Here is a 17203-nt window from a genome sequence, read left to right as displayed (position 1 = left end):
TGTCTGCTGTGCCATATGTGGATTAGCCCCCTGGCTGGGGATCAAACTCAAGCCATCTCAGTGGAAGCACTGAGACTTAAACCCTAGTCACCAAGGAGTCCCCTCTGAATTTCTTACTTATTCTAGTAATCTCCATCATAGTGCATAACATGGAGTCCCATATATCAAATCTGAACTTTAAGATGCTATCCATATCGTATTCTTTTTGCAAGCCAGTACTATTATGTCAGTAAAATGCACATTTCCCTCCAATTCACTTAGCTCAGAATGATGGGGTACCATTTTGTAAAGAGGCTTTGTGCTTACTAAGTACAAAGATTCCCTTTGAGACACACACAATGAAAGGTAAAGCATTCAGAATGAAGAGCCCATGTCTATCAACTTGTAGAAATTTCGGTTAGAATTGCAAATAGATAGAACAAAAACAAATATTTATTGACTGGCATGTGCCAGGTACAGCCAGACACAAACCTGACTTTTCATATTTCCTGATACTCATCTTTAAGCATCTCCTGTATCCTAAGAAGTAGTCCAGCCACCTGACCTCATACATCAAAAAAAAAAAAAAAATTTCATGGGAGGGACTGACCTACCTCTTAATTGGTCTTACATCTTTGTGTAAGACCTTCTTATGACAGAGTCCAAATTAGATTATATTGCTATATTTAAACCTAAGAGAAAGAGCTGATGAGCAAAGCATCTTAATCTTTCCTGACAGAAATACAGTGAACATCATAATGAATAGATATTGTCAGTCTAGAGTTGCTGTCAATATGCGGCATGATGCCCAGGGCAATTAAATTTGCCTGTTTTTTTATTACTGAGACCAAATGTTTGGCCCAGGTTCCTGCAGAAAATAGCTAATTCCATTACATGTGATTCACCTTTGCATAACCCTTCAAACTGATGAAGACTTAGCTGAAAGTTTACATTTATCATAGAAATAATTCATTTAGCAAACATTCATTAAGTCCCTGTATGGTTGCTAGGTGACTTACAAAGACTTAACTACAAAAAAACAAAAAAAAAATCAATCTTTGTGTTTAGGAAATGTGAAGTTTAATGTTTAAAAAGTCAGTTTTTAAAAAACAGGTATTTTTTTTTTAAATAAGAAGACAAAATAACCTATGATAACTGATGAAAAGATATTCGCAAAAACTAAGAGCATGGACTCTGGAGCAAAGCAGAGGGAACTTTGAACAGATAATTGGCCATTAACTACCTGTGTATCCTTCTATATACACAAATGAATATCAAAAATTACATCAATGGAATATAAACTGCAAATGAAAGTATTGATTTGATTTTTGTTTGTTCATTTTAGTTATTATACAAACATTGAGTAACTTTTAAAAAAGTTAGTTAATACTGATTCTACCACATGCCTGTCACTGCCCTGGGAAATGCAAGAAGTAGTCCACCCTGTGAGGAATTGCCAAACAGACCTATTCTTGCCCCTCGCTTGTTAAGGTTTCCTAGAATTGAAATGTAATCGCTTTGAGTCTGTTTTCAATCCATAAAATGGGAGGTTGATAATACCTTCTGGGGTTACTGAAAGATTAGTCATTAAAGTGATTAGCACAGTGCCTGGATGTACCAGGTACTCCAGGACTAGGAGCTGTCTTGTCCTCACTTCTTCTTATCAGACACAGAGAAACTGATGTCCCACCAAGCTTTATGCCCAGGGAGGATATGAGTCACATGTGAGTTATGTAGTGCCTCATAGATTCTCTATAAGTTTTACTGAAATGGACAACCAGCAAGAGGTCAAATTGGGATTTGATCCTAGATCTTTGAATTCCGAAGAAGAACATGCATTCTTTTCCCTTCCACTCTGTGTTCGTTCCTCTGGGGAAGACAGGAAAGAGAATGGTTTGTGTTCTTCCATTAACTATGTTTACATACTGACCCTAAATAGCCATTCACACATCTGCGGCAGATGCTGCATCCTTCCTAAGGGGAGTGGTCACCTAGGCTTTCCCTTATCTTTCATTTTTTTAATGGCAGATTCACCCTAACCAATTGATTCAAGAGGTACCAATGGGCCTTGCAATTTGAAAAAGAGATGAAATATAATGTCTCTCTCATACTTACCTGACAGGGGAAACACTATGATCATGAAGGTGGTTTTCCTAGGGCGAGGCTTGCCCATCACACACTGGATGTCCTGCCCACTGCGATTTTCCCCAATGCAGGAAACTTGACTGCATAATTTGTGGTAGTAGGGGGCTGTGTTTACATTCTCTCCCAGAAAAAAAAGAAAAAGAATGCCTCTTTTTTACTTTAAAGATTTATTTATTCATTTATACAAGCACTGGATACAGTCAGAAACGCGGGAGGGTGAGAGAATTCACCAGAGCCAGAGGGGAGAGCAGAGCAGGCAGACTGACAAAGTACACTGCTGAGGGGAGCAGCAGGTGGCAGGAGAGGTCTGCGCACCATGTGGGACTCTTACCTGGCTGCCGGGGATTGAACCGGCGCTGCAGAGGCTGCGGGCAGCTTTGAAACCCAGCGCTCAACCACTTCGACACCAGGGAGGCCCAAGAATGCCTCTTTTTAAAATATAACTGAGTAAATCATTGCGGGGGTGAGGGGGCAGTGAATACTAATACTATGGGCAGTGAAAATAAAGACAGACACCTGCTTGGATGCAGCGGCTGACTTAATGGAACTTGCTCCTAGTGGGGATGGATGCAAGGTTCTGAACTTATGAGAAAAGAGGAACAAAGTAACATAATAAAAAATGTGTTTATAACAAGTTGTTAACTGATTTGTGGTTACACTGAGAGATTGAAACACTAAAAAAATATAATTTATATTAAGCTACACAATTAGATATAATGCTGCGGAGGGACTATATCCTGAATCCTGACCCAGGCCACTTTTCACTTGAAATAGACAACTTCTGATGTTCATGACCAAGATCATGTTGGCTGTTGTTGTACATATTTGGCCCTCAAAATCTGGACAGACTCTATGGAAAATTACTATTTCCTGCTGTTACTAATTTAGTGCAAGAATTACTGAATTTTTTGTGTATTTTCTGATATATTTGGTAGGGCATGTTATATCTATGGGAATGACTATTAAAATGCAAAACTAGACTGAATAAAGGCATTTTGGAGATTATATTTGAATAGTATCCTAAGAGCCAGATAATAAATGGCTCAGAAAATCTGAGCAGTCTGGACTGACTCACTTGTTTTGGAAAAAGGTGTCATCAAACGGCTGATTCTGTCAGTGTTTTTCCTTTGTTCCACCTGGTTCTGCCAAATCCTGAAAGCCAATAACTTTTCCAGCCCCATTTTGTCAAAAAGACTTTCCAAATCACCAGTGATGAGTATAAGGTTATAAATATATAGGCATTTAGTATAGTAGAATAATATTAGAATAATACTCAGTAGTACAAGATACTTGGGCCACATGTATAACTGTGGAACATGGCAATGGTAGGGATCACAAACAGAATCTTGACAAGATAAAAATGGTAGAACACAGAAATATTATCTATTCTAGGTATAAAAGTCATACAAATGAGGGAGCCTTGGCCTCTCACCTAGAAAGGATGACAGACTATGAAGGAAACTGACATAAGAACTGGGAAGTGGGCCTCCCCTGGTGGCGCAGTGGTTGAACACAGCACCGTGAAGCTGTCAGCAGCCTCTGCAGTGCTGGTTCAATCCCTGCTGGCCGGCAAGGGTCCCACATGGCACGCAGACCTCTCCTGTCGCTCCTGCCGGCCCCCTCAGCAGTGTATTTCATCAGTCTGACTGTTTTGTTCCCTGCTCTATCTCTGGTGAATCCTCTCACCCTCCCACGCATCTGGCCTGTACCCAGGTTCTTGTATAAATAAATAAATAAATCTTTAGAAAAAAAAGAACTGGGAAGTGACACAGTTGGATAAATTACAATGCATGTAAGAGCAACATTTTGGAGGAGCACAGAATAGTCAGTATCTTACATCAGTAGGATTAAGAAGCCCTCACTGAGAAGGGGACATTTGGCTGAGCCTCGAAGGGTGAATTAAAGTTCTAAATATATATTTTTAAAAAAAGGTATACCAACCAGAAGCAAGGACCACATTGGAAGAAAGACACTAGAGTATAGATCTTGGGACATGTTCAAAGAATGGTTAATAATCTAGTCTAGTCTAGCCAGAGTTGGGGTAAAAAAATGATGAGATGGGATATAGGGTACAAAGATGTGTCAGGTCAACATAGCTCTCATGGTAGAGTTTATAAAAATCTGTGTTTTAGAATTATTCCACCTCACAAATAGGTCCAACCTGGAAAGTGCTATTTTTCTAAGTCTGTGATTTGGTTTCTGGGCAGAGTCCCGATTTGTGTGATGAATAATAGTCATCTAGAAAAGCATAAAATCATTTCTTTATGTGACCCTGATCTACTTCTCATAGTTCGATATTCTTACTTTGCTTATCACACTAAGAACTTATGATGTTGGGTCCTTGAAAAAATCTGTTAAAAAATATAATAATGAGGGGCCTCCCCGGTGGCGCAGCGGTTGAGCGCTGGGTTGCAAAGCTGCCCGCAGCCACTGCAGTGCCAGTTCGATCCCCGGCTGCTCCCCGGTCACTGGAGGAGGGTCCCACATGGCGCGCAGACCTCTCCTGCCGCCCGCTGCTCCCCTCAGCGGTGTACTTCGGTCCTTCTGCCTGCTCTGCTCCCCGCTCTGGCTCTGGTGAATTCTGTCACCCTCCCGTGCTTCTGACTGTACCCAGTGCTTGTATAATAAATAAATAAATAAATAAATAAATAAATAAATAAATAAATAAATAAATAAATAAATCTTTAAAAATATATATATAATAATGAGTAGTATTCACGTGCACGTACTCATACAAATGTAGAAACTTTCATTGCTTTTGCAATGTGCAAATGTAACTGGTGAGCTGCAAATTTAAAAATATGTTCACTTGTTGCTAAATATGTTGCTAAGAACATCCAAAGAAAAAACAGATTTTTTGACCCTTTGTTCTTTTCCCCACAGGATTGAAAAAACGTACAAGAAAGGCCTTTGGAATACGGAAGAAAGAAAAGGACACTGATTCTACGTATGTACTTAGAAAGTTTGTTCCCCAAGGAAGCTGTTTGCTTTAGAAACACTGTTATTTTTAAAAGGCACAGAATTTTTCAGATATCGTGTGTCATTCTGGTGCTCTCACCGTTTCTGGGTAAACTCTAGTTGTTCAACATAAACAATTATTAGATTTATGCCCAAGAAGTGAAGACTTTTCATCACATGTTTGATTTTTCTTTTTGTGCTAGTTCTTTATAACCTTATAATCATATTTTCTGGAAGTTCTGGGAGGCAAGAGGTATAACTTGCTTTTATGGCCTCTAAAAGTATTCATTTCCACCTCTAGATTGTCCTGAGTGGCAGAAATGAAGTATGCACCTGTTTAGGTAGATTAATCCTTGCCAAAACCAAAAATTAGACAACATCCCAAAACTCTTAGTTGAGATGCCAAGATTTTGTACAGAATTATAAATCAACCAACAGAATTCACAGGGATGATAAGCTATTTGGCTGCAAAGAAACCAAAGCCAGGAACATACATTTGGATACTTTACATGTTTAAATGGCCCACAGACACCGATGGACCTGACTTGAAAATGTCTAGTGATGTAACAGCTTCATTCCACTAATTTGACCATCTTGAATTTTCCTTTAGAGATATTTAGCTCTGTCATAAAATCCCAGGCAGCTTTTTAAGCCGGACAGATAGGTAACTTAAATGTTGACAGCCAGGAACTTGGGGTTCCAGCCCAGACCAGTGTGAGGAGAGCACACTACTCAGCTGGTTGTGACCATGTGGAAAGGCAGCTTGGCACACTGGCTGTCTACCAGAATGGAGAGCCCACTGGACCCCTCATTTGCTAGCATCTCTGAAAAGTTTAAAAAAAATGGAGAAACCCATTGTTTGAGCACAGGTTAAAATGAAGAAGGTTACATATCTATTATACCTTTAGCTTTTCATTCTGTACATTTTATCATACAGAAATTTATCATAAGGTGCTGAGCATTGCCTTGTGTCCTCATTCTCAAGAATTTACAGCTCGTGGTGAAGTCATTTTTGGAGATGTTGGGTTCAGAGAGTGGGGTCCTTGGGTTCACTCTGGGAAAAGCTTCACCAGAGCTCACCTTTCAGCAAAACCAGCAAGTTTCCAAGATAAGTTTCTGTGTTTCTGACACAGAGACATTAGTTATATCCAAAAGGGAAGGTTTATTGTAAAAGGGAGAGAAGAATAAAGGACACTTGCATAGACACAAACAGGCAGGAAGAGTTGCCCCCAAAGGGACAGGTTTGCTAATAGACAGGCCTGCATGGTCAAGGGCGGGCAGCCTTGAGGAGAGCCGCCTCTGCTGAGGGAAGTCAGTGAGGAGAAGTCCTGGCATGGTACAGGTCACAGGCAGGCAGGAAGGCTGCTTCCCTGCAGAGGAAGAGAGTTGGTGAAAAGAAGCACCTGCATAGGCACAGGTGAGCAGAAGAACTGCTGCCCCGACCCAGTGCAGAGACTGCCCTGATACAGCCTTCTTCTCTTTGAGAGGGGCTCATTCCTTTGTGGAGTGGTTTGTTGGCTGTTGATTTTAGATTACTATGTAGAATTTGAAAGGGACCTGAGATTCTACGGTGGCCCTCAATCTCCATATATTTACCTCTGGCCTGCACCCTATGACACTAATAGCATCTGACACTTTGCTTGGATCTATGCCTTGGTGCTGAAGGATTTTTCAGTTCCTATAGCTGGGTTCATGGTTATGTTAATCACTTACACCCTCACTTCCAGCTTCTGGCATTGTGTGAGCCAGGTTTCTGGTCTTGTGTACCCCCTTTCCAACTTTCCTGCCCTGATCCTCCATCAATGGGATCAACTAACTCCCATACAAATAGAAATATCGTGCATATAGCTAAATGAGAGTGCAAATTTGCAATGCCTATTAGGGTAGCTAGTACTTCGTAAATGCTCAGTAAACGGCAGTAGCAACTGCTCTTAGTATAACTGACATATTAATATGTGGTAAACTTCTTATGAGTGATTAAAAGTGGAATTTCATGGATTTGGAAAGTGGGAAAGTTCACGTTTGGATAGATGATCAGTGAAGCTGATGATCAGGAGGGAGTTTTGAGCTTGACCTTCAGGAAAATAAGGATCCATGCTATTCAATACATGCAAAGGGAACAGCAGCAGCAAAAGCTGAAAGTGGGAAAGGCTAGAAGATATTCAGTGCATAAACAGAGAAGTTTGTCTACACCTTGGTGGGAAGTAAAGGTGACAATGAGAGGCAAGACCTGAAAGGAAGATCAAAACCACTTAGATCAAAACCTCAAGTTCTGGGCAGAGCTGTCTGGGCTTCTTCCCTTAGGCAGCGGGCTTCCTGGAAGGCTTGAAGGCTTTTAAACCAGAGAATATAGAGGATGGGGGAGACAGGGGAATAGAGAGAGTGGACTTTTTTTTTTCCATGTAGATACTAAATGTTAAATCTCCTGTCCTTACATTTTCTTTGTGCTGCTTCTATTGGTGAATACTTATTTTGCGGAAATTATACTTTCTCTACTCTTGCAAATTTTTCTAAATAATTGAATTAGGAATATTTTCTGGGAATGACATCATTTCCATGATTTCTTAAGAAATTCCCATCTTCTGCAGCGCTGGTTCGAACCCCCGCTGTCCTCGGAGCAACCCACTTGATGCCCAGACCTCTCCTGCCACACCCGCTTCTCCCCTCAGCAGTGTATTTCTTCAGTGTTCCTGTTCTGTTCCTCACTCTGTCTCTGGTGAATCCTCTCACCTCCCACGCATCTGGACTGTACCCCAGCTCTTGTATAAATAAAATAAATCTTAAAAAAAAAAATAAATAAATATATAAATACTAAAAACCCAGAACAAATGATGGCTTTTTCACTGGCACTGGAAGATTTGAGATCTAAGTCCAGCATTCCCAACAGCTCCATAGTTTTGGGAATTTCACTGTCCTCTTCCGGACCCCAGCAGACACGTGATTAAATCTAATTTCTTCAAAGGGCCAGACACTGTACCATTCATTCTGCCAGCCCGACCTGCTGTCACTGACAACATGCCATGTGTTGCATGGGACACTGAGAAACACATCTTAGGAGAACATCATGTGTAGACAACAAATCCGTTTTATTATGAAGATAGTGTCAGTAACTGACTGCATCATATCTGGTGTGTCAAGAAAATTAAAAAGAAAAAAAAAAAGTGCCCTCAAAAGGGAAAACAGGTCACACAATCTCTCCAGGGCAGACTGAGCTCATTTGCATATGGCCAAAGCTGCTCTTCCATCATTTCTAAAGGTATGAAAATAAAGAAGCTATTCCTCTTGCCGTGGTAGCTGCCCAGCACCTCTCTGAAGTCCTCTAATGAGACTTCTGCTTGTAGAATCCCAAGCATCTCTCCTTAACTTATCATTTGAGTGTTCCAAATTAATTTTGTGATAGCAAATTAGTCATAAACTAGTTCCATGGGCAGGTGATGGTCAAAGGACAAGCAATTTAATGGAATCTGTTGCTTTTCATGAACCCCTGCTCTCTAATTGGGTCATATATCATTCTTGCAAAACATTGGGGAAACGCTCTGGCAATTTGCTGTCCTGTCAGCTTTAGTAATGGCTTTGTGAGACTCATCACTGAAACCTTGTTGATGCAAACTGTTCTCTAGGCTGCTAGGGAGTTCCCTGAGGGTTGCAAAGCAACCTGTGAGGGTAGATGTCAGCTCCAACTTCAGCTGATTGAGCCTCCTGATGCACAGAGTAGGGTGAGGACCAGAGAATCCTGATTTGGTCATTATGACAGTGGTGCTAGAGGAAATCAGAGAGCCTGTGCTAAGTGGCAGGCCTATGCAGGGTATTTTGTGTGCATTGATACCCTTTTTAGTCCTCAAATCCAATAAGATTAGAAGTAATATTTCAATTTTAGAGATGAGGATTTATGCCAAAAGGGATAGAGTAGCTTGCTAAAGGCTACCCAGAATATGAGAGTAGGAATTAGTATTTTAGTCCAGAATTTAGTGCCTATGCTTTTAGCATCCCTCAAAAAAGAACAGATGATCAAAATTATAATCAAGGACAATAGGAGGGTAAAAGAGAAAAGTGGTAATTGTAAGAGATAGCTGACACTTTTTAAAATAGAGGCAAAAGGACCCTGGTTGATTATTAGTTTTAAAATAAGTCAATATAATGGGTCTGCTGTTAAAGAGGGAAAAATTATCTTTAAAAAAATATATATATATAAATATAAAACTTAAGAAGGAGCTAGGAAATGGAGACTACCATGCCCAAGTGTCTAAGGATGCTAAATTCTCTCTATTCCCATCCCAACCAGATTATATAATTATTATCCTAAATAACATTTATTTATCCTAAATAACATCCTAAATGAGTAATTACTATGTTCTAGGCTCTTTATGGAATATATTATAATCATGACTATTTTGAGGATGAGGAAACTGGGACACAAATGGGCAAAGTGATTATGTAGCTAGGACATATAAATTGATTGAACCTCAGTGGCCAGCACTAGATCGTCACTCTTAGCCACCATGCTTATTGTCATCCTACTAGGAAGCACCAACCCCATTTCCATCAATGAATTAAGCAAAGGATCAGGCTAAGACACCAATGCTTCTGTGCATAATCACAGTTTTTCTCACTAAAATTCTGAAACATCATCACTATATATGTAACAGGTATGAGATTGAGTAACTCCCCATATAAGATCCCCTATGGGTAATAACTTTGCAACTGGAACCAATGGTGGGCAACAATACAACCAAGGTCATTTCCAGAGCCTTCTCTTGTCCACATCTATGACTTGCTGCTCCCAAAAGCAACCCCACCCAGGTCAGTACCTTTGGCTTTATCCTACATAGATGTCCCTTCTTTTAGGGGGAAATTCAAGATCACTCGCAGGAGAGAAGATGAGAGAGAACAAATTGATTTTCTGTCCTTGTGGTGGTTTTACATGGAGTCAGATGAGTGGGACAGACTCAATGAACCTTTCTCTCAAAGATGGGATGAAAGCATTGCATTGGTCATTTGTACCTTTTTGTCTTCAGGTGTTTTTTATATTTTTTTAATTTATTTATTTTATTTTATTAAAGTTTTTTATTTTTTTTAATTTATACTTTTTTGCATCATTTTTCATTTTTGCACAAGGTATGCATATTTATCTTGGTTATAGTCCTCATACAATTCCCACCACCCTTGTTTTGATCCTACTCCCTTCTCCCCCACCCTATGTGTCTCTGGTTTATGGTTGTCTGTTTATTTTGACTTTTACTTTATTATAATTAGTTTTTTTTCCTGGTCCTTATTTATGTTTTCTAAATTCCTGCTATGAGTGAGACTATCTGGTATTTTTCTTTTAAATTGAGGTGATATGTTGGTTTACAATGCTACATAAGATTAAAAGTATAGGACCCCTTCTTTGCAGATGTATGTTATCACAGCATACCCAAAACTAAAGCACCCAGAATCCGACACCATTTGGAGTTCAGTTCTTAATGAGAATCTGCCTCCCACAGTCAAATATCACTCAACCAGTTTGTTTTGATTTCATCTTCATTAGCCAGCTTTACTGGAGTGGGAACTTGGGAGAGGGGGAGAGGTGATTAATGTTTCTTCTAGTTGCACTTTAATCTTTGTAGCAAGAATGATTCATTTTCCTAATAGCTACCAATTTCTTTTTGTTACAGAGGTTCACCAGATAGAGATGGAATTGTAAGTATTTAAATGACCTTTTTTGTAGCTTTTTGCTTTAGTTTCTGCTATGTTTAAATTTCTTAAAGCCCCATTTTTTTTCTGTAGGGAAAAAATAGCTTAAATGACTTTTCATAACACTACTGTTGTAATTTTCTTTATAATTGCGTGGGACATAAAGGTTGTCTTGGAAAGTTAAACGTGTTTATCTCATTCACCTAAAACCCTCCCCTAGAGTAGGAGAGCAAACCAATCATCAATATGATGGGTCAAATGCCAGACAGTTCCTGCAAGGGTTGCTACCATCAATTGTTATTTCATTTCCAGTTTAATGATATAAAAGCTCATTATGTGAGAATGTTTTTCTCTGATAGAAGCCACAAAGTCCTAATGGAGCTGAGATCCAATAAAACTGAAGGAAGCTTTTCCTCTTTCATAGTTGAGCTGCAGATACATTTTCTGTATTAAATTCATAAGGAGGGAATGGTCTTGAAACCACTTATGCCTGAATTTACAGCCTGAAGGAAGAAAATGTGTCCACTGGGTTTAGATTTAACAGTAACTCAGATTCCTTGCTGGCCACCAGGTTTCTTACTTTTTCAAGAAGTCTGTGATGCCCAGGCTTGGATGCTTCTGAGTTGTGCTTGTGGGAGTTGGCACCAATTTCTAAAATGACTTCCTTCAAATCTAAATCAAATGTCTATTCAGCAGGTTCAAAAGAACAGCTGTTACTGGAAAAAAAAAAAAACCTAAATAGAAGGACACACATTAGGCTCATTGGGCTGGAGTGGGAACTAAAATAAATCTGATGGTTAAAAATATATTTTTTAAAAAAATCACCCTTTATAATACTATACCTAAATTAAATTGGGGTGTTTACTGCAGCCATAGCAGGAGTTTTTCTCCCACACTTGACTCAAGGTTCTTAGCTTTGGGGCACCTTTTGCATTCATGTAGTTCTCGCCATAACATGTTAAGAAAATAGACTGAAATTTATCAGACATTGGGTAACACTATAATCAAGGCTCTATTCAGCAGGGGAAAAAAAAGACCCAGAAGACTCAGCTTCTCCTCACCTCTTGCTTCTGGCTCAGAGCCCTCTCCTTAACTCTGTCTCAGGTACTCTCTGCTTTCGTGTCCTCTCTTTGCTTCTGTCTCAGTCCCTGCCCCGGGTCCTCCTGTCCCCTCCATTCCGATTTGCAAGGCTCCATTAGCCATTCTCCACTGCCTCTCCCTGCTGTGCCCCAGCCTGGATGCTATTTCTTGCTTCTCTCCCTCTGCCACCCTCAGTTTTGTCCCTTTTCTTCTTCTGAAGCCTCCCCTCTCACCTTGCTCATTGTCATTGAGGCCTCATTGCCATCTCAACGTCCTCTGCACTTTTAAGCACCCCTGGTTGAAATCTCCAATAGAACATACATCCCAGTGCCTGGTGCAGCAGCTGGCATGTGGCGGGCAGCTCTGAGTGTGTGCCTCACCGCTGAGTCCAGCTGCCCTTCGGTGGCCTTGCCCGCCTAGGTTAGGGCTCCCCAGTCCTCTCCACTGCTACCATCCCATGTCATATAAAGTTATTTATTAGCAGTTGTGCCCTCTCTGTTACTTTAATTGAAAATGCCACAAGTATCATAATTATTAGGGAAGAAAATTATTTATTTTCAATTTTTCAGGAAATAACACAGAACTGTTTGGAAAAGATTGCATTCAAAATAAACACAGGTTGTCAGAAACAGGGTGTACAACTTTATAGGTTATTGAAAATTATTAGCCTGCTGCTAGTTTTACCCTTTAGAAATGTTCTCCAAGTTTTTTCCATTCACCATGACCAGCCAATTTTAAAAACTCCTTATCACACTAGTGCTTTAGGTACCCAGTTGCTGTTTGTGTTCAGTCCTTAGAGATCTCAACCTTATTTTCCTTTGAACTCAGATTGATTTCTTTAAGACATTGTGTCTGTGGACCCAGTCTACCTTTATATGGCTAATTTACTTGCAGATTATTGCTTTCTGAATGAAGTAGAAATATATGGTTTCACTGATGTGGTTCCACAGCTACAGGAGGTGGTGCACCCACCTAGCGCTTACAAGCTACTTTGTTTATGCAGGGACTACTACTGGGTTTAATGTCCTCATGTTTATTTAATTTCAGTTTCTTAAATCCAATGAGATCCATCTCTGGTGACAGTGCTTTGAGGTTTAGTCTACAGAGGCTTTTGGTAGGGCTGCATATGTGAAGGTAGTCTTGCCTGGCTCCCCTTGGGCAGAATGCATCCATCCCCAGCAGAGCTGTCTGTCATGATGTCCAAAAATTCAGTCACCTATGCATAACCATGTTCTCCAACCCAGAGGAAAGATCTAATTTGCATGGGATACACTTTAACATTTTCCTAAGTAGTTCAGATTTCTATCTAACACATTGGTTGGGAGATTCAAAGCCGATGCTGTAAGGGAATTGTCTCTGTTCCTCCTGAATAGGTGTATAAGAAAGGGCTCAGGTTTGAGACTGCCAGCTTTAGGTGCTATGTGCATGGATGGTCCTCATTTTGTGCATTATTGATCCAGGGAGAAATGTGACAGATCTAGACTTTTCATACTTCAATTAGAAAAGCAAACATTCAGTCTTTTGGTGTGTCCCAGTGTCTTTTCTCTACCTGTACATTAAGTGCTGACTGAATGAGGACTAGATCTACATAATACCTAGTGCCCAAGACCTGTTTTTCCTCCTCCCCCTTCTTCTCCTGGCCTAGCCATGCTGGCCTGCTGAATAGAGCCTCATTATGGGCCCCAAAGTCCACTCCTTTCTTAAGGATCCCTGCCAAGATTGGTAGGCCTTACAATTTGGCCTAGAAATTGTTTCTTCTATGGTATGTTTGCTGACTCCATGTGATTCTTTATATGTGTCTTGAAGAACAAACAGATCCTTTAACAACTTTTTTCTACATGAAAACAATCAATTCCAGCAGCCCAGCCCACATGAACCACCCTACAATAACAAAGCAGAGTGTGCGCGTGAAGGAGCAAAAAAAGTTTCGGTAAGGAAACAGATTTTAGTTTAAAATTTCCAAGGGGTTGTAGAAACAGTGAGTAAAATTTCCGTTTGAAACTTGGAAAAAAGCAGCATTTATTATTCCATTTAGGAAGACTCTTAGATATTTCCAAATTACTTTTTGAATTGGGACCAATTTTTAAGCAATTCTATGTATTGATATCTGAATAAACTTTTAAAAAGTGATCAGGCATAAAAGATACATATTTCTTTTGCCTTAGACAAAGAACAGAGATTCAAATTTTGAAGAGAATCTCCTATCTGTAAAAAAGCTCTACAATATAAGCTGCTACAATATAAGCATTGCCATCTAAATTAAGTAATCATTTGTTAGGATAAGCATTAACTTAGTCACATCAGGGATTTGGGAAGATGTTGGTTTATAGGAATCATGTACCTGACCAAAAGATATCTAATAAAGGATGCTGGTCTGGGACCACATTGCACAACAACTATAGTTGTGTTGTCCAGTGTAGTGGCCACGTGTCTCTTCTTCAAATTCAATTTTTTAGTTGAACTTGCCATGTATCAACATCTCTATAGCTACTTGGGCCCAGGGCCTACCATTTTGGACAGCATATATATGGAACATTTCCATCTTCACAGACAGTTCTTTTGGACATTGCTGTTCTATAGAATTATTTACACAATGAATCAAGTCAGTGGCAGAAAGATATTATTTAGGTATTTCATGTCTCATCCAAGGATTAACATGTGACCAAGAATTGACCTTGGAAAAAGAGGAGTATTCACAGTGGAAATTGAGAACTTGGATAAATGTATAAGTGAACACAATTGTTACATTTATTAAGTTAACCCATCATATTATCTGAGAGGAGATAATAAGCCTGACAAAAATAAAATACCTGTTAAAGCAAGATTAACATTGCTGTGAGCCTCAAATATCTTTAAATAGCATCATATTATCAAGTTGTAAAAGTACTTTATGCTAAGTGTAGAATTTTGGAAAATGAAGAAAAGAAAGACTCAGAAGAATACATAACTCCAACACCAAAGGAAAAATCACTGCTTATGTGTTAGTTAATGGCCAATATAGCTTTGTAATAAGCTTAGTTTTTAAATGATATCTCCCACTGACATCCTTCCTTTATCAACATTTTCTAACTGAAAATCAACAGAGCCATTATTTTCACTATTACCACTATAGCTACACCTTGCTTAAGTGGTTAAGCCAGAAAAATTGTTTTTTTCTTGGGATTTGACCAGAAGAATGTCAGCCAGGCTCTAACCTAGTTTTAACTTGATGATTTTCACTTGAGAACCCAAATGTATTTAAAAAAATTTAACACTGTGAATGAAGCCAAATTGCCAATGCCTCAGAAAAAGTTGTGTGTGTGTGTGTGTGCAAGTGCATGTTTTGAATATCAGTCCAGAAGAATGTATTGTTATGATTTTTTGTTTGTTTTATATTTGTATTGAAAATGTTCCTATTTTTATGGATTTTATTTCTCTTCATTTCAATCTTCCATCAGTTTCCATGGAAACTGAGAAATTTTCACTCAGCCCAAATCTAGAAAATTCAGGAATGGTTTTATCCATAATGTTGGATATATGTTGTTGAGAAACACACATGTATTTTTTTCAACTGAACGTATCAACTATCTTGGTTTTGAAAGGCTTTAGATGATCTCCTAAGAAATATGAGATTATAATGGAAGCAAACTGTGGAACTTTGAAAATTTTTAACTTAGTAATATTCCTATTTTTTTTGTTTTTAGATAACAATCCTTTGTATTAAAGATTTGTTTAAATAACAAAAGGTATATTAATAGCAGTAGTAAACCGATCACAAAATCCATGAATTTAGTTCTTTGGAACTAACTTAACTCACTTGATTTCTCATTATTAAAAATTAAATTTGCATACTTCATTATATATGTTTTCTATGAAGGATTTGGAGAATTTTGCAAAGAAGTCATAAGCAAACAGATGAGTAAAGGAGGAATTTTTAAAGTAGTAAGAATGACATAAGGGAAACAGAAGCTGTGCATATTGCCCTTGGGAAAGATTTTTTTATTATTGGATAGCACATTATTTAATGGACCATGTCCCACATGGTCGTTTCATAGCTTGTTCATATGCAGAGTTGATAAGGCAGGTTTTTAAAATGACCTTTGTTCAAAGTAGAAAGAACATCACTGAAGTGCTAATTCAATTAAGATCATTCTATGAGAAGGTTAAAGTGATATACTCTGAGCATTTAATGTTTGTCAGGATCAGGACAAAGAGGAAGAAGGCCATGGGCCTTATTCTTGGGTGCTGGTCTCTGGAGGCATGGTAGTAGAGTTTTTATATTTGTCAATTCTAGAACACTAGTAGTGTCTAGGAAGAGAGGGGACATGCACATATTATCTATTCCTTACACACAGTTCACTCTTACTAACCAACTGCTAGTTCTTAGAAAATGTCCTGTCAACATTCAATGAATATTAATGATGATGGTTAGTAGGTTACTTCTGATCTGGTTTTTCTAGTGATCCTATATACAAATATTAAAAGATATTCCCCTCCCTATATGTCAGATTGGATGTCAACTGTTCATATTGCAGATCTTGTGGACTATATTTGTGATTGCAAAATTAGAGGTCCTGTCCTCAAGCCTCATGCACCACCATCTGATATGTGTTGTCTGAGACTTGCTACTGCTCAATGACATAGTGTTGCTCTCTATGTTGAACACAGGAATGTTGTTGAATGGACCCTCCACTACCAACCCAATTTGTGTCTCTGTCCTTTGCTTAGAAAAAGTAGAGAATCCTTACAATTTCTATTTGGACAATGCCATGTCCTTGTTCAAATGCTTGTGGATGTATCGCGTCACTGTACTAGGGACCAAAATAGAACTCTTGACAGAGTAATGCTTGAGAGAGTAAATAGATCACCTTAAGAGAGTAATGCTGATATCCAGTCATCTTGCAATGATGTATGCTCAAGGAGGCAGGGGACACATGTTTTACAGAAATCTGTGATCAAATCCTTGAGTTCTATTTTAATAATTTGATCAGGGAATTCATTTAAAAAGAATAACATCACCTAGGAACTCAATATCAATATCTAGGAATTGAATTAACTGATTTGGAGCTGATTTCCTTTCTAGTATAGCGAAAGCATGTCTAGAAAAGTTGTCATAGTGTTAGAAAAGCTAAAATAACATTACTTAAAGACTTGGGTGAATATTTTGGATATGTTAGAACTAATTGTATGTGAGAGCAACATGGAAGTCAAAATATTTCCATTAAAAAGACCTATAAGTATATAGCCATATCCCCTGAAAACATAGAGGATTAAATTATAATATAGGTACTGCTAATTCTTCAGTGGTTGAGTAAAATTTGGACAGCTGGTTGTTAATATCCCTATGACTAGGTATCCAACAGTCTTGTGAAAAATAAGTATGTAAGCT

At 38.8% G+C, this 17203-nt stretch overlaps 1 protein-coding gene across 1 annotated transcript in view; it reads left to right on the top strand.

Annotated features, from left to right (window-relative positions):
* Nucleotides 1-1748: 1748 nt before the first annotated feature.
* Nucleotides 1749-17203, top strand: part of SGIP1 (SH3GL interacting endocytic adaptor 1) — a gene marked incomplete at both ends in the record, with an annotated part of 102063 nt that continues 86608 nt past the window's right edge. Inside the window, 4 exons of the mRNA XM_084242350.1 lie at nt 1749-1872; nt 5008-5071; nt 10737-10761; nt 13694-13765. Of these exons, the coding sequence (XP_084098476.1) occupies nt 1749-1872; nt 5008-5071; nt 10737-10761; nt 13694-13765 (285 nt within the window). The remainder of the gene's footprint in view (nt 1873-5007; nt 5072-10736; nt 10762-13693; nt 13766-17203) is intronic.

The sequence above is a fragment of the Talpa europaea genome, assembly GCF_964194135.1.
Source record: "Talpa europaea genome assembly, chromosome: 9".
NCBI lineage: Eukaryota > Metazoa > Chordata > Mammalia > Eulipotyphla > Talpidae > Talpa > Talpa europaea.
This window is presented reverse-complemented; position numbering and strand designations above follow the sequence as displayed.